General features: G+C 34.1%; 5 protein-coding genes across 6 annotated transcripts; 4 read left to right on the forward strand and 1 right to left on the reverse strand.

Annotated features, from left to right (window-relative positions):
- Positions 1 to 831: 831 nt before the first annotated feature.
- Positions 832 to 4,082, forward strand: LOC140826405 (probable protein phosphatase 2C 80). Its single transcript, XM_073188676.1, is given in 6 exon segments — positions 832 to 967; positions 1,128 to 1,804; positions 2,302 to 2,626; positions 2,992 to 3,141; positions 3,697 to 3,783; positions 3,785 to 4,082. Coding segments are annotated over 5 exon segments (1,311 nt in total). The 5' UTR covers positions 832 to 967; positions 1,128 to 1,250; the 3' UTR covers positions 3,980 to 4,082.
- A 128-nt stretch (positions 4,083 to 4,210) lies between these two features.
- LOC140826407 (homeobox-leucine zipper protein ATHB-40-like) lies at positions 4,211 to 6,051 on the reverse strand. The gene is made up of 3 exons (XM_073188677.1): positions 5,937 to 6,051; positions 5,433 to 5,758; positions 4,211 to 4,639 (listed from the first exon to the last, which is right to left on the reverse strand). The coding sequence occupies exons 1-3, from the start codon at positions 5,983 to 5,985 to the stop codon at positions 4,442 to 4,444; spliced, it is 573 nt and encodes a 190-aa protein (XP_073044778.1). The 5' UTR covers positions 5,986 to 6,051; the 3' UTR covers positions 4,211 to 4,441.
- A 1,589-nt stretch (positions 6,052 to 7,640) lies between these two features.
- On the forward strand, positions 7,641 to 10,490 carry LOC140826408 (probable NAD(P)H dehydrogenase (quinone) FQR1-like 1). Its single transcript, XM_073188678.1, has 2 exons — positions 7,641 to 8,360; positions 9,975 to 10,490. The coding sequence occupies exons 1-2, from the start codon at positions 7,813 to 7,815 to the stop codon at positions 10,201 to 10,203; spliced, it is 777 nt and encodes a 258-aa protein (XP_073044779.1). The 5' UTR covers positions 7,641 to 7,812; the 3' UTR covers positions 10,204 to 10,490.
- Positions 10,491 to 14,153: 3,663 nt separating this feature from the next.
- Positions 14,154 to 16,462, forward strand: LOC140826409 (uncharacterized). The gene is made up of 5 exons (XM_073188679.1): positions 14,154 to 14,433; positions 14,537 to 14,581; positions 14,677 to 14,958; positions 15,041 to 15,222; positions 16,126 to 16,462. The coding sequence occupies exons 1-5, from the start codon at positions 14,211 to 14,213 to the stop codon at positions 16,294 to 16,296; spliced, it is 903 nt and encodes a 300-aa protein (XP_073044780.1). The 5' UTR covers positions 14,154 to 14,210; the 3' UTR covers positions 16,297 to 16,462.
- Positions 16,463 to 16,541: 79 nt separating this feature from the next.
- Positions 16,542 to 17,719, forward strand: LOC140826410 (membrane protein PM19L-like). 2 transcript variants are annotated; one of them, XM_073188681.1, is made up of 4 exons: positions 16,597 to 16,913; positions 16,986 to 17,154; positions 17,331 to 17,378; positions 17,454 to 17,719. In XM_073188681.1, exons 1-4 carry the CDS (start codon positions 16,597 to 16,599, stop codon positions 17,547 to 17,549), a joined length of 630 nt encoding a protein of 209 aa, XP_073044782.1. In that variant the 3' UTR covers positions 17,550 to 17,719. The 2 variants fall into 2 exon arrangements, with proteins under 2 accessions (XP_073044783.1, XP_073044782.1); XM_073188682.1 differs by having other exon boundaries at positions 16,542 to 17,154; positions 17,454 to 17,686.
- The last annotated feature ends 207 nt before the right edge of the window (positions 17,720 to 17,926 follow it).

The following is a 17,926-nucleotide window of genomic DNA, read 5'->3' on the forward strand; positions in this document are numbered from 1 at the left end:
AATAATCTTTTTTCATAAGTTTGATCGAGTTGGAGATCTGTATCACAAAATTAATGTAGCGATTGTTATGCTCATTTTTAGTATACGATACGATAATAATCTTGGGATAAATAATATTTTTTTTATATAATTATCTATGTACGTTATAACTAATTCAGTACTCATTTTATTAGTCGTAATCTCTTCACATCTACGAGGTGCGTCTATTTTTATAAATGGTCGAATATAATTCATTGCACTTCATCAATTTATTTTTTAAAAAAATTAATCAATTTTTAAGATATTATTAAATTAATTAATTTTTATTTAGTTTTATATATTTAATTGTCAAATGTATCAAGAATCATTTAATTTGATGAAGAAAAAAAAAAAACTAACTACTATCTTACTTGTGTCCTTTTCAATAATTAAAACAGTAAAAAATATTATTTGACTATTTCCTATATAGCCATTTATTTCTGTTTCTAATCAGTTTTTTGTTTAAAATTTTTCAATAAGCATCTTTTTATTTATTTCAAAAAATAAAATAATATCAACTAATAATAATAATAATAATAATAATAATAATAATAATAATAATAATAATAATAATAATAATAATAATAATAATAATAATAATAATAATAATAATAATAATAATAATAATCGTGTGTGTGTTACAAACGGGGTGCAGAATCTTAAAAATTCAACAGGCAACAATTCACGGCCCATTAATTCACCCCACTAACTTTGAGTTCCATGGTTTTACAAATTTACGGCCCATTAGGGAATGGCCCGCCAAAAAATTTAAGTGGGCGGGGCATTAATTTGACAGATTGTTTTTCAATAGATTAGATCGAGGTAGAAGTTCAACTTTGGGTGTAGAATATTAATTAATTTTTCTCGTCGAAGAAAATTTAAACCCCGTAATCTGCATCGAAGCAGATAAGGCGTCGCATTACTCTACCCCCTGAATCAATTATCCCAGGTTCACTTTTCTTCTTTGCGATTTTTCTTCATGAGTAATCCAGTTCATGCGGTCCTTCCGAGCTTCTGGTTTTTCTTGTTTATTCCGCTTTAATTGCTTGTGTTTGATTTAGACACGAAGAATTGTTATTCTTATGTACCCCTTTTGGATAATATTTCAGGTGACCGAGCTAAGGTTGATTTACTGAAGGGTATATTTGAGCTGCAATGATATTTGCAGTCTACTTTTTATGTGTCTCTGGATGGAGGAATTGATTGAGTTTGATTGAGTTTTTAATATAACAATGCCATCTGGGTTTGTTTCCAATTTGAATGTTGCTTTTGGCTTTGGCTTCCAAACGGCTGTTAAAGTGAATCAAGTTCAATCCCTTAATTTGATAGAATCTTGCTTATCTCGAAAATTTTCTGGTACTGGTTTGACTCGTGAAGTGTTCAAATATTCTAGCAGTCGGTGCCACAGAAAAGTGATGGCAGCTTCTGGCTCTTTGGCTGCCTCAGGTGATCTTGCGGTCGACAATTTATCATCTTGTTGTGGAAATTTCTCAAGTTTTGTGAAGCCTATTGGCGTTTATTTTGATGATAAAAGTTATAGAAATTGTCGAAAAGCTAGGGTGAGTTTGAGGACTGTAGAGGCAGAATGTTATCGGGGTGTTCAGGGACGTGTTGTATATGATTTTAAGCAGGGGTCTCGAGACTCCAAACCTCCTTTCTTGACAGGGTCAAGCAATGGTCGAGCTTTCTCATCATCTTGTTACTCTGATGGAGTAGTGCCAGATGTATCGGCCATGGAATCTTTCACTGCCGAGCATCTTTCAAGTCTTGCACTTTCAGCTGAACCGTACGTCTAAATTTGCCCTTGTTTGGTATTATTGTGCTGAAAATGTAAATTGAATCTGAAATTCTATTACAAAATGGTGGCGGCGCTGCCAACATTTGTGTTTTCCCTATTATCTGAAACCACTATTATCATTGTTTTCTTACTTTTTGCATGCGTCTAGGTTAATTATGTACTTTTGTAACTGTATCTTGGTATGAGGTTATTGTTTAAGCGTGACATTTGCATAATGATATTATGCGGAGGAATCTTTCAAATTTGGATAAGTTGTCATAACATCGGCTACAAGTGTTTAGTTCTCATGTAGAGATCATGTTAGTGATAAATTGCCATATTCACTGCATGTATCATTTGAATGTTACCGTTTTCTTTGGAGAAATATTATACCATTCACACTAAATTTGATGCAGGATTATATTTACGAGATTTATAATTTTCCTTGGTAAATGAATATGGATTATATGATACATGTGGCATTGTTTTCTCATTTTTCTCTGTAGAAGTACCCCATGTCATGGTGTTCTGAAGCTTCTTTCGGGAGCATGTTACCTACCCCATCCAGCTAAAGAGGAAACTGGTGGAGAAGATGCTCATTTTATTTGCGATGAAGAGCAGGCAATAGGCGTTGCTGATGGAGTTGGTGGATGGGCAGATGTTGGTGTTAATGCAGGATTGTATGCCCGTGAACTCATGTCTTATTCAGTCCAAGCAATTCAAAAAACTCCCAATGGCAGCATTGATCCGTTGTTGGTTTTGGAAAAAGCACATGCAGCGACTAAAGCCATGGGTTCATCCACAGCATGCATTATTTCTCTCAAAAACCAGGTTTCATCAAATGCCTTTTGTTATGTTGATCTTGTGTTAGCTTCCACCATGAAAATTAAAGAGCAGGAGAAAATGTGAGAAAATAAATGCAAGATGACAATTATAATTGTAGGAATAACTTGATTTAAGGGTTGGGTTGCCAACTTGAAAAATAGTGTGAGATAAATAGTGTCATCCGAGGAGCCAGCTCCAAATAATTCTCGTTCCTTATCCCTCCGTCTTCTACATGATTATTTTTATTATTACCTCACTTTTTTTATTATTACCTCACTTAACGACTGTTTGGTGCTAATTTTTAGCTTCTTCCAGTTATTTGAAAAAAGATTTGTTATTTATCTTTAAAGTAATTTCCTTCTTTTGAACAGGGTCTTCATGCCATTAACCTTGGAGACAGTGGGTTTATTGTGATTAGAGATGGTTGCACAATATTTGAATCGCCTATACAGCAACACGGCTTCAATTTCACGTATCAACTCGATAGTGACAGCAGAGGTGACCTACCAAGTTCTGGACAGGTCAGTTGAAAGAAATTATACACTCTTTATGCTGCACCCAGTGAAATTTCCTTAGTGCATTGATACCGTTAGATATCTAGGAGCTACATGGGACCAATTGGAGATCATGTGATCCAATTATCATATATGCATCCGATATGTATGACCAATTATGGTGTAGAAAAATCATTGAAAATAGCAGATCAAGTGCCGGCATTTGCATTTCCCTTGTATTATTGCAAGTTAACAAATTTAGCCTTCTAGAAGGACCTAGGAATTGAGTTGGGGAGCAACACTGCATCAGGTGGGTAGATTAAATTTGTATAGAAATTAATACTTTTAGAAAACTTCAATAAATTTATTGTTATTATTTTTGTCTATTCTTTGGCCTCCTGTTGGATCCTCTCAGCGGCCCCAGATCTTTTATATTTTGAACGGTAGCACTGTCACCATTTTTTATTCTTTATCCTTCTATAACTATCTTCAGATAATTATTATAATATATGTTTAACCTCAACAAATGCTAGCCATATTCTCACTGCCACAACTTATTGATCTGCGAATACTACATGACAGGTTTTTGAGATCCCGGTTGTACCTGGAGACGTGGTTGTAGCAGGCAGCGATGGTTTATTTGACAACTTGTATACCAAAGAGATAGCAGGTGGTTGTGGCAGATGCCATCAAAGAAGGGCTTAGCCCGGATGCATCAGCCAAGAAGCTCGCTTCATTTGCACGTGTTCGAGCTTTAGACAAGAAACAGCAGACTCCATTTTCTACAGCAGCTCAAGAAGCCGGATTTGCTTATTATGGTGGTAAACTTGATGACATAACTGTTATTGTCTCTTATGTCTCTTAATTATTGAACTAATGCTTGCTGAATCAGCCCCTAATTTCAACCGTCTATTATGAACAAGTTTCACCATCTCGTTATTCAAATTTTGTTAAAGATTCCCTCTTCACTAGTCTCTGTTTTATATTCGAATGTCTCACGCCAAACATTAAAACAAATAAAGAGTATTCTATAAACTCAAGAATGTTATATCATCTAATAAAGTCTTTTGACATGGTACTCCTATTGGGTTTATAACTTAACAGTCGCTTTTTCTTCTTGTCGTAAATGATGACTTCAACATATCACTGGCAAAATAATTCATCATTAACATATTTTTCACGAAAATAAGAAAGCGATTAAGCGACCATAGTACCAGTGAGATAGCCACTTATGTCCTTCATAATTAATTACCACCTCAGCTAACGGCGACAAGATTGTACATTCCATGGCTACTATATATAATGAAGATGATCCCATTCAATCCCCTCAAAAGTACTCGAAATGCGGCATGTAAAACATGTGTTCTAATCCTTCCATTCCCAATCCACCAAGAAAAGGTTGTTTCATGGCTTCCATCCACAAAAACGAACTTGGACCACTACTCCCAAATCCGTCGTCCCAACGCTCCGACAACCTTCTTATCTCCTCCTCCGCTTCATTGAGTTGTTCTTGAAGCTTCGAGAGCTGCACATTAATTGAGACATTTCGTGAAAAATACTAATAAAAGTGTTGATTATATGGTGTAGTATTCAAAATGTTAATTTTTCTATCTCGATGCTAACGGCAATAAGAATTTTCATTAATTTGTACAATAGAAAAGCTGGACTTTCTACGTGCTTTTAGCATGCTTGAGATGCCCGTAAGCGAAAGTCTGTATTCACGGATTATAAGAGTAAAGTGCTTTTTAAGTTTAATCGATTACACGTAACAGTTGAAACTTTGATAAATATCAAAATTAACGTAATAGCTTGCAAACTACATATACGAGCAGATAATCTACACTGGAAATATCATAAGCCGCTGGCTCATCTGAAACCCCCTCAGAGGAAATTTGAAACTTTTTACTTGAAAAAGACCTTATCCCTTATCTCCATCCAAGAAGACTCTTGGGCCATGGTAGAGGACTATTGGAAACTTACTTTGGAAGACAAATTTTTTAACATTACTTTTAGCTATTACTCCCGTTCGTACAAAAACTATGACTAAAATCTCACGCGGAGAAATCAAGCAAATTCATTTCATGCTTTCCCTGATCACCACGTAACATCTCGCTACGAATATAAGTTCTTCTATATGTAGCTAAGTAAAAATCCGAGTTTCCTCCTTAATTTGTTCTTCAAATTTCAGTAATTGGAAGATCTTAAGATTTGTTCGGAGACCGAGTCATATATCATACAAAAAACAAACATGTAATAAGAAATCTAACATGGGAGAGGCACCATAAAATATAAAATATCTAGCTGTGGAAAATTAATACCTCATTTTGAAGACGGCATTTCTCGAGAAGGGCTGTGTCATGTTCAGCCCTGAGCTTAGAGCACTCCTCCTCAAGCTGCTTGCTCTTCCAGCGAGCCCTCTTATTCTGAAACCACACCGCTACCTGGCGCGGTTCCAGCCCTAGCTCCGCCGCCAGTCTGTCCTTCTTCCCCGCCTCCAACTTTTGCTCACTCCCGAAATTCTGCTCCAACATGTTCACTTGATTTTCGTTCAGCTTCCTCTTCCTCTTCCTCGTGACCACCAACCCCCCGCCACCGCCCTCCTTTGTCTTCTGACGCCTCCGCCGCGGTTTCATGTTCTCATTCCCTATATGCAGATATGTTTATAGAAAGAAAAATAAAAAAAATTGCCGATTCTCCTACAAATATCACACAAATTTTTGGTTTAATACAAATTTTAAAGAACATAAATGGCATCCTAAATAATATATATATATTATTTTAAGCTGCATGCATATGTAAATATATAGTGGATTCATATTCACCTTGTCCGATAAGATGGTCGAACGAATAGAACTGAGAAGAGAGAGCCATACTTACTTGGACTTTTGGAACTCAGTAACTATGATCACTTTCAGTCATAAACAAACATAAATGCTTTGAATGAGTCTTGGTGTTTTTGAAATTTTCAAGAATGCCACTATAGATATGAGGGATTTTAAAACAAAACATAATTTTTGAATTATACTCCACCACAATAATAAAAATAATAATTTGTAATGTAAATATATGAGTTAAGCTATAAATAAAAAAGTAATTAAATGTGAAAATTGTTAGAGATTTTCTCTAACAATCATGTTTTTACACGTATATAAACATGATAAACAAAAATACAGAAACTAAATCGAGCGTTAACTCCAGCCATTAAATCATCTTTTAAGTCTTCTGAGATTGTGTGTTTAGAGACCTCAATCACCTTTATTTATAGACGTTTCTCATACCATCAACGAGAAAAGTCGGGAGCCGAGAATAAAAAGAATCGTGTACGCATCTAAATTTTCTTGGTCGTCGCCAATATCAATTTGTACACGCTACTTCTTTTAATATGTGTCACGTTTTTCTTACAAAAATGACAGAGGTCTTTTTTTTTTTTTTTTGCTGTGAAGTAAAACAAAAAACCAAAAAAGCATGTGATTAGGGTTTGTCAAATAGAGAAACAATATCGGAGCACGGCATTGGAAATGGACCTTTGCATATGTTTTTTTTTTTTAAATTCATTATGTGGTTAAATGTGATTCAATTGATAATGGGTTTTTTGTGTGTGATCCAAACTATTATTTTTTTGCAAAAAGTAAATTATGATATGAAAAACAAATAGATGCCGTAGATAGAATTTTTTGGATTTTAAATATTTCTTACAAAATATTATAATGTAATTTATAACATATTATGTGTCGGGACAAATATATGTACGATGAAATGAGGGTCGCCAGCTAGCTTTAGTTTTTATCTTGGAATCATGCATGTGATGCTTTTTAGCGATTATGACATTCCATGTACGAACAATTTGGATAAGTTCTATGTGTAATTATTACTAATTGGTTCCAATCATCTAATAAATAAAATTATGGATTTTCTAATATTAAATAAATTATAATATTTTTTAAATAAACAATACATTATTCATTTGCTAACTAAATAAAATATAATAAGGTTAATATTAACTTTGTTATTGTACAAAAGTACAATTCAAATAATAAAAACCAAAAAATGAACTATGTATAAAAGTATTTTTAGTGCATGTTCAAATTTTCTTAAAAAAATATAAAAAATCAAAATAATTAACACAGATTTTAAAAATCAGTAATCAGTGTATCAAATTAAACAAACCAAAATTCAAATTAAAATGGCTTATCAACTATCGAGATTACATCAACTTTATATTTTGTGTTTGAAACTATATTAATGAAAAATAGGACAAAACTTTTGGTTATTATAATCGTTATATAGTGCAAAAGTATGATTAAATCTTAAAATATAATTATTAAATAGTTAATTTAACTTATTTGTTAAACATATACTAATTGCTTTGACTCAGCCCATTATTTCTTTGGGCCGGTCCAAGTAGAAATAATGAAAAACCATAGGCCCCGGCCCACTTTAATAAATTTTATTTTAGCAGCCGGGATCGGGTACCTCGGCTCTCTCTTTTTAATTTTTTGCTTAAAAATAAATAATAAAGCATAAAAGAAACGACCTCGCTTTCCCAGTCAATTGGCTGTTCCCCAATTGGCTGAGCCTCCACACCTGAGCGAAGCTTCCCACGCTGACACTGAACACCATATCCACTTCACTCTCGCCACCACCATCTCTCAATCTTCACTCACATTTACCAATATTTTTTGATTCTCTGAATAATTCATGGGAAAGGGTGGAGGCTGTGTTCCCAGCAAGAAAAAACTTTCAAAATCCACAACCGTCGCCGCCTCCGATGATGATAGCCTCCCGGAATCCACGCAGCCTCCCGCCACCAACCATGTCGTCAGCAACGAATCCATAACCTCCACCATTTCAGATCCCATACGGAATCTCAAGCTTTTCATAGTTTTCTACTCCATGTATGGCCACGTGGAGGGTCTTGCCCGGCGGATGAAACGAGGGGTTGAGATGACTCCGGGGGTAGATGCTGTGCTCTATCGTGTGCCCGAGACGCTTCCCGAAGATGTACTTCGTAAAATGCAGGCTCCGCCGAAAGACGATTCCATCCACGTGATCGGGTCTCCCGATGAATTGGCGGCAGCTGATGGGTTCTTATTCGGCTTTCCCACGAGCTACGGGTGCATGGCTGCGCAAATGAAGGCTTTTTTTGATTCTACGGGACAGTTGTGGAGAGAGCAGAAGCTCGCTGGCAAGCCTGCTGGCTTCTTCGTCAGCACCGGAACACAAGGTGGAGGTCAAGAGACTACTGCGTAAGAATCACCGAACGAATTTGGTAGATGACAATTTCATATTTAAAGAAATTTGATTCATTTTCAGCAACTGTTGGTCGACCCCTCATTGTTGATCTTCGGCAATGTTGAAAATATGAATGAAATATGCACTCTAGAATTAACTTAGCATGTTTTACCTTTTTGTGTTATGGTTTCTTGTGATTGCCTTTGCCGAGAATCTTTGGTCACGAATATCACTGAATATATCCAGTGAATTCATAAATGTTAGATATCCCAGGTCGGTTTAGATTAAGTTCTTGGAGATGTATATATAGACTTAGATAATTCTTCGAAGCTAACTTTTGGGATGAAATTAGACTCAAATCCTAATCTTAACATGGTATACAAGTTTAGATCAAGCTCGTCGTAATGTGTTAGACCACCCGATAATGTCTTGTAAACTTCAAACTCTAGTTGTTTATTCATGGACATTATAAGAGTGTGATAGATATATCTCACATCAATTTGATTATGTTATTGGGAGTTGTATATAATATATATGGACTTATACAATCTTCTTCCCACCCCTTGAGCTAGTTGTTTGAGTGGATTCAAGCCCAAGTCCTAATATTAACAATAAGTTGTCTATTTGTCATTTTGTCGTCAAATTCTATATTCTTAATCTCTCCATGTCCATGTTCATGAGATTTAGACAAGGAATAAGCAAGTTTCTTGCAAAAACTTATCTTATAGGTATGGAATGGTATGAAAAGTGGTGATACTTATCTTATAGGTAGGAATGGTATGGAAAGTTTTGATTTGCTCTTATCTGCGAACGCACGTATGTGTGGTTGTATTTCCATGCGTGTGGGAAAGAGAGGCTGATCTAGGGGTTGATGAGTACTGTGAAAAAAATGCCACATATTTCTTTTGCTGCCTTATCTGGTAATCTAGGTGAAGCGAAAAGTCTTACTAATGTAACCTTAGTCTGTTGATTATTTTAAGATATTAAGTATCATTATACAGCAAGATAATATAACTTGTAGGCTCTGGGTAAGATAAAGCACATTTTTGTTTCCCTCCATGAGGCCCTTTACACCTTCTTCTATGCAGTTCGAGCCTCCTCTAAGAGAAGCCTGTGGATTATTCGAGATTGTTGCTGCCACCCTCTAGGCAGGGTTCATATTGATTGAACGGATAAGTTTCGTAGCAAGGCAGCAAAAGAACTCGATGATGAAATCAGTTCATAGGGTGTTGATTCCAAACTATAGGATCACTGTGCTTAAAAGTCGTGCTTTACTTCCTTTCATTGGTACTTTGTTTTGGGACATGAGATACACGTATATCATGGTGCTGCTGCAATTTGTAGAATCAAGTGTTTTTTTTTTTCAGTTTGCAATAACTCTGAATTATCATCGCCTGATATAGTATCACCCTTTGTCATCTGAATTACTGTGCATCAGAAATTTTGTATAATTAATGAGGATAATAATTTGCAAGGCTCTTGAATGTAATTTATTTGAAATATATCTTCTGAACCTCCTATTAAAAAACTTTCCTCGGCAATTGTCGTATTTGTATATTCCGTTGCTCAAACTTGACATTTCTTGTTTGAACATAATTTTCACTGTCCACATATTTAAACTGCTGCAGGTGGACAGCAATTACACAATTAGCTCATCATGGGATGCTGTTCATTCCCATCGGCTACACTTTCGGTGGTGGTATGTTCAAAATGGATTCCATCAAAGGAGGTTCTCCATATGGTGCTGGAGTCTATGCAGGTGATGGCACGAGGGAACCAAGTCAAACAGAATTGGCCATTGCAGAACATCAAGGCAAATACATGGCTGATTTTGTTAAGCGGCTTGCTCAGAGTTAACGGCACGTCTTTTGGTGAATATGCCCTGTAGAGTGATTTGATCTTTGTTTATTGAGTATATGGCATTCCTTTGCATGTCCCCACTGGCAATAGGCGTTGAAGGTTAATCTCTTGCTTACACTTCCGGGGATCTTGCACAATTTTCTTGTTTCTTTGATTTCAACTTTGGTTTCCCTCTACATATTCGCTGTTCTGATTTATTTAAAAGTTGTAAATGTGTAGGTTGAGTGGAGGATAATAAGGTTTGAATTCATGTATTCTGTTTCTATAAAGTATAAGTTTCATTTTATTTGTATTACATTTTTTATGATGCAAATTTTTTTGGTGTTCGTGGATTCTATGTTGCGGTGGTGATGATAATGACCTTCCTTTCCCATCCATTTGCAAGCATACCTTAACTTTTCATTTTGTATAGACATTTCCCCATCAAAGCTGCCCATTGAAAATAATCAGACACCGATGCCAACTTATCTCCAAATTTGTCACTTATGGCCATTAACCACATCTTCTTTAGTTCACGAGATAATGCACTGGTGCTTCTTTTGTTTTATTCTTGGTTTTAAACTTGGGTATATTTATTTTTGAATGAAATTATTTACGTTTCTTTTAGCAACATAAATTTATATTTGGGTCCAAGTATCGCACTATCCATTGACGAGATGCATGTCACCTCGAATACTACACGGAATCTTTTGCTCAATTGTTCCAAACCTTGTCATATTTTGTTTCAACGAGTTTCGTTTGAACGAATTATTAAAAATTAAATGTATCAAACATTGTATTTTAAAAAAAATTACAATAAATTATAGACAAACGTTCAGTTTGTTTCTTTTTATTGGAAAATCAACAATAAATTTTCCAACAATAAATTTTTTATCTTGTTTAGCTATTATTTTTTAAAAAGAAATGAATTGAATGTTTCGTTGGTGATTTATTATATTTTTTTTATACTTGGTGTTTGTTGTATTTAATTTTATACGATGGGGTGGAGATTATTTTTTATTTAACATGAAGATTGAACTCACGTCTCACCCACACAAGAGAGAGGTTTCTGCCCAGCCATCTAGAGATGGTTGGCGAAATTTGAAAAGTTTTAAGCGCACATCCACGGATTATTCTATCCTACCCCTGTAGTTGCAGGAGTACATCCAAGAGCCAGAATTTTCACATCCAGATATCGAAAATCTGACCCACACACATATAAACTGGCATTTAGAAAAATAAAATAAAATAATTTTCGAACCAGACAAACTCAATTTGAATCAACCCACTCTAGCCCGGGCGTGACATTTGCAAACAAAAAGAGCTGAAAATAGGACAAAAAAGTGACCACATGGAAGACAATCATATCATTCTAAATTATTAATTTTATATGTACAGAATTCTGTGTACATATTTTTTTTTTTTTTTTATTAAAGAAAAACATATCCATTACTTCATAATATCTTGATTTACAATACTAAGTAACCAATCTGGTATATCACCAGATCTCCAAACAACAAAAGAAGCAACATCAATTCTGTGTACATAGTTATCATACTATATTATATAAACTATACTATATGTTTATATCAATGAAATTACCTGTATTATTATTATTATTATTATTATTTTGTACGTCAATATATTACAAAAAACATAAAAAAAATAAAGGCTCAACGAGATTGAGCTTCCTTTCACGCTAATGTTTCATTATTTGGCAGGGGGACTGGAAAATCTAGTCCACCAATCGATCAAACTCCGAGATCCCTTCGGACCAAACAGTGAATTTCATTCCCAAAATCAAGAAAATGCAACAACAAAAAAGCAATGCTCTGTAATGAATACCTTCAGTCCTCGTACAGATACTTTTTCTTAGCTACAAGCTAACATTGTATTCACCGTAAAAGGAATATGATTCCTGTAAAAATCTTTCTGTCGCAGGCAAATTATCCTAGATTTATCTGATTCCCTCTCAGGAGTACACGCCAAATGGAATATGACCCTGTACCCAAAAAAACAAGTTAATAATCATTGAAAGATTAGATTTATGAATTTTGAATTGCTTGGTCCAGTTTAAATTATTTTTAAAAAAAAAAAGTTATTCACCAGAAATCAGTGTCTTGTTTAGATTTTTGAATCTGGTTGTTAATTTCTCGGCCACTATTTAACAATAAACATATAATATTTAACGAGTTTATACTATATGATATTATAATCATATTACTTTTATTATTATTTTTTTACTAGAGACATACGAAAGAATTCGGAAAGATGGCCTATCGAATCCTTTTCTTCAAATTCTTGGATCTTAATAAACACAAAAATTATTATGTGATCGTCACACGAGTTAATTTTAAAAGAAAGATTTCTAACCCAACGAAATATTATTTTTTACTATAAACATAGATTTAATTGATCGGTCTCATAAATATAGATTTATTTGAGTTTCTCTTCGGTAAAATATGAAAATACTATTGTCATAGGCTCGTATATCTCATTAGCTCGAATTTAGTGAAATATGGATTCTGACAAGATACCGTATTCATTTTTCGAAAGCTTAAAACCCTTCACGTGCAATATATGTCATCTATGTTTCATGATATAATCAGTGCTACTTTTTAGATTCTTATTGCTCAAATTGTGATCAATTTTATGTGTACGTTCTATTTTTAATTTAGCGTAAATTATATGAGATATACATTAAATTAGAAATGGTTATTCAGCATTCAGCTAATCAAATCGAGCTTTTAATTAGTAAGTGGCCTCAATTATGTATGTTTCTTGATTAGAGCCATATCTTGGCCATTGTCACAGGGCGAATATGAGACAAAATACTATGTTATATTTGTTATTCTAAATTTCAAAGTGTACTACACTTTGGTCACACAAACATTGTTCAAACAAATTATTAAAAATAAACGTATTAAACATCATGGATGAACAAAATACACTTAATCATTAATAAAACATTCGATTCATCTATTTTTTAAAATAAATCAACGTCTCAAGCACGATAAACGATCTAAACAATATATTGATGGTTTTTCTAAAAATAGATTAATAAAATGTTTTACCAATGATTAATTATATTTTGTTCTTTCGTGGTGTTTAGCAAATTTAATTTTTAATAATTTGTATAAACGAAATTTGTTTCAGCAAATTTTAGCATGGTTTAGAATATCAAATACATCAGAATATTTCATCCCGCCAATTATTGTCATGCTCTGGTGGCATCACTTGATTTCATATATATATATATATATATATATATATATATATATATATATATATATATATATATATATATATATACTATTATATTAAGTTTGAGCACATGATAGTAACTACTTAAGAGGACACCAACTTTTCCTTCCTATTTTACCCTTATATAATACTAATATTACATTTTTGTTTTTTGTTGTTTTGTTTTCTTTTTTAAATTTCAACACACATTTTTATTTTATTTTTTTATTTCAACAATTCAAATATCAATTTAGTCACTCCATAAATTGTTAAATTACACTTTAGTTTATCGATAATGATAAAAAAATATTTGTACACACGCATCGCGTGTGCATAATAACTAGTATATATATATATATATATATTACTATCTATTAAGGGTGAGGCACTTTTAGTAACTAACTTTGGTGTCATGGTCTGTTTTATTAATTATATATATTAATAAAATGTTAAAATTTTTATGTAAGTTATATGTAGTTCAGCTGTTAGAGTCTTTGTTCTTAATGGTTTAGGTTCAATGTTCAATTCCCATTGAGATCATTTTTTTATTTATTTTTTTTTCATTTATTTTTTAATTTATGTATCAAAATTACAGTTTAGTCTCTCACTATTTCTTATAGTTATATTATGATCCTCATTTAAATATGAATCAAATGAATTATAAAAAAATATTATACAAGCACGCAACGCGTGCGTCGATGCACTAGTATATATATATTCACACACATCAAATTGGGTACCTCATTCTCTCATTCACTCTTGATAAGAACAAATCTACATTAATGTCAAAAACCATGGAAAAATCTCCTTACGGTTCACGACGACGTTACGAGGTCGATTTGGACCTGAAAGAATGGGGCCTCAAGGATCGAATCAGCCGCGAAAACATGAATTCGAGAAGATTTTCGGCATCAAATCTTACAAGTTTCAGAGAAGATGCAACATCTTTCAGATCAAACGTAACCATTTCTAGCACTCTCTCTTCTCCAGGATACACAGCACGAGGTCCGTCACATTTCCTACAAGAAATCAGCATTGTCTTTAAATGATTAAAAATAATCCAATTTTCTCGATCATCCTTACAAATTTGTTACCCTCTTTTATGCAGAAGAAATTGACCCTTCGACTTATTCATTCACCACTGCCTTAAAAGGTGAAAATTCAACGAGAAAATACTCTTGAAAATTTTAAAAGGTTTCCTTTTTTATACATAGAAACTTTGAATGTCTTGGTCTATTATCTTTGCAGCACTACAGGCAAAAACGATTTACACATGGGGATGCCTTTCACCAGATGAAGGATACACTCTCAACTCCAAATGGAGTGAAGCTGAGAAATACATTTCCAACCCTTTATCCGGAAGAGTTCCATTGGAATGTTTATCTGCAAAAACATTGAGTGGAAGGTCGTCTCGTAGCTTAACGAGCCGAATCACCATGTCTGCTCCATTGATATATCCTTCCATGAGTTTGCAGCAACCTCGCCCCAGCTCCTTTGTGAATGAGCACGAAAAAAAAATTATTGTCCAAGGTTAATTTCTTGATGTAATATATCTGTCATACTTTAAGGAGCATTATATATTGCTAAAAATTGTGTTTTTTTTTCGTTTCAGAAAGATTGAAGACAATAACGACTAGAGACATCGGGACGCAAAGCACGCCGGTTGATGTTAGTTCGAGAAGCCCGAGTCCGATTCACACTCCTTCCATTGAAGAAAGATCGATAAAGAAGAGTGAAAATGAGGGCGGAGACTCGTCTGTTTCCAGTGGGAAAATATTTACATCAGACAAGGAGGTAATAAAATAATTTAATTAGTTAATGACTTAATGCTAAAATATTTTTATTTTAAATTATGGTAAGCAATCTCAATCCTTCACTTTAAATATATCGAACGTATCAGTCCCCCAAATAAAAATATTTTAAATTAAGCTAAGTTTCGTTATGCCGATTCGATGAAATTTTTGTTTAAAATATATCGAGTCGATAGATTCGTCAACATTCTAGAATCTTGATCATCGAAAGTGTAGGATCGAATAAATCGTAGATGGTGCCCACTGCCATGTTACCTCTCTTGTCGGCAACCACAAAACTTTTCATATCGTACGTACGTGAATTTTGGTGGTGGTTCTAAGATTTAGTAAATGGAGGCTAATTAATTATATATATATATTTTTATAATAAAGTTAATTATTAATGTGAAATTGTAACAATTAAAACTGGTCTGGTTATTCTTCACTAGTAAAGAATTATAGAATTGAGATAGTCTGATCTGCAAGCTATCCCCACAGTGCTGCTGTATTGTGTGGGGAGCTCCTATGATTTTGAATCACAGAATGGTCCCCTCGTGCATGTGCCAAAGTACGTGTTACATAACTAGTCACATTTCTGGATTTCCTTGTGCATACTTCACAGATAATCTTGTCTTTTATTTTGAAATCGAATAAAATATTATTTACCTTACAAGGTAATAATCAAAATATTAAAATTCAGGGATAACATGCAAGTTAAAGGATGAATAAAATTAATTAAAATTCTAGCATAAAAATAAATTCGAATGTAGCTCGATCGATATATTCATTTGCAATCATATCCCATCATCCCAAAAACCCATTAGTAATTCAAAATCTACTTAATTCTATGGATGTGTGTGTGTGTGTGTGTGTGTGTGTGAAATGAATTGTTATATATTTCCCACAGGTGGAAGTGCAAAAACCGAAGGAGGATGAAGAATTCACACAAAGAAAAGAAGGAGACGAAGATAGGAGTAAAGCAAGAAAGAAAGCAAGTACGTGCAGTTGTCTCTCTTTAATTACGAGAAAGAGAAGAAGAGCAAATAGAAGCAATCCCACACAAAATACCACCCATTAAAGCTTGCTAGATATATATTAAATACAGTTTGTGGTATGTACTATTTCTTTTTGTTTTTGTACCATTTTTTTCTTTATTTCTTTAACAATATATATGTATGCTGCAGATATTTTAAACAAATGTGAACCTCAATCTTTGATAAAAAGAACGTAGAGTTAAAACTTCATTGTTTTGGATATCGAGATATGCATGATTTGTTTAAAAAGAAAATATTTAATCAAGAACAAAATTTAGTTTTGAGTGAAATTAAACTTCGTTGTTTTGCATATCAATTTTTAAAAGAGAAAAAAAAAGTAGAAGATGATGGTGATAACTATATACGATTCAGTCAAGTTGGATGCTCAATTCTTACAAAAGAAAACAACTACGTGGATCGTCATCATTCCAATTATTACCACGGACTCATCCCGACTTTCACCAAGTTTCGTCCCATTAAAACCAGAGGAACTAACGAATTCGTGGGTTGAGATTAATTTGAAGATCGATGGCGGTCGGAAATGGCGGAAGAAGGTTGATGGAGCCTCTGCTGACAGTGAATTTTGTGGTGTATTTGATTGTTGTGGGGCTGGTTGGTTGGGCTCTAGACAAACATATCGATGGAGAACAGAATCATCCCCGTAAATGCTATACCCTCCCTCCCAGTTTATATCTCGAAACTCCCTGCAGCTCAAACTGGGCTAATTGTGCAGACGTGGGTGGGAATCCTTCGACGATGATATTTGCGTTGCTCGCTGGTACGACGGGGCTATACTTGGTGTTTCAGGGATACATGCAAACTCGTGTCTGGAACAGTGTTGGACTTGCAAGTGCTGCAACATCCGCTATTATCTCATGGGGGATTACTGCTCTTGCTTTTGGGTATGCATCACATATGTTAATCTTCAATCTCCACCATATAAAATCTGTTTATTAATGTTGTCAAAAGATAGTCTAAAATATCATGCATAACAATTGCTTCGTGCCTACATCATATCATGCCTGCCCCAAGCTTGTTTGTGTTTTAAACATACAATATGCTCTTTGCTAATTGACAGTCTGGTTTGCAAACAAATCATAGTGGGAGGACACAGGGTAAACGCTTGGTAAGGTGTCTAAATTAACATAGAATATCCATTGCATCCATCACCGGTTCTTGATTTTAAGCTTGCAAATCACAGCAAACACTGAAAGCGTTTGTTGCGATATCGGGTCTTAGCCAACTAGTCTACCTGCTTCTTCTGCATGCTGGCGTGTTTAAGAGCAGATACGGGTGACTTACCAAGGTTGAGGGATCCCCAGAAAATAGTACCATGATTTCCAAGTTCACTATCATTCGGGTTTCAACAAGGTTAACGTTCGTGCAAGTCTGAACCGAGTGATTATTATGCGGTGAATATCAGAATTTTGGCATTTCTGAGTTTAAGAAGTGGAAAATTGCAAGATTTTTGATAACTAGAGATGTTTCGTTGCTTCAAAGAAAAAAATATTTATTTATTCTAGTAAAGCTTCGTGATACTGCTGTTACAGATCGGTGACGGAACAGAAATCTTCCGTAACATTTTGTAATACATTGTAGTTCTTTAAACCTCGTAAGTATTTATGGCGATTAGAACAATATTTCAGGGTACACTGTAGTTCCCCAAACCTCCGA

The sequence above is a fragment of the Primulina eburnea genome, chromosome 3 (genome assembly GCF_022965805.1).
Source record: "Primulina eburnea isolate SZY01 chromosome 3, ASM2296580v1, whole genome shotgun sequence".
Taxonomy (NCBI): domain Eukaryota; kingdom Viridiplantae; phylum Streptophyta; class Magnoliopsida; order Lamiales; family Gesneriaceae; genus Primulina; species Primulina eburnea.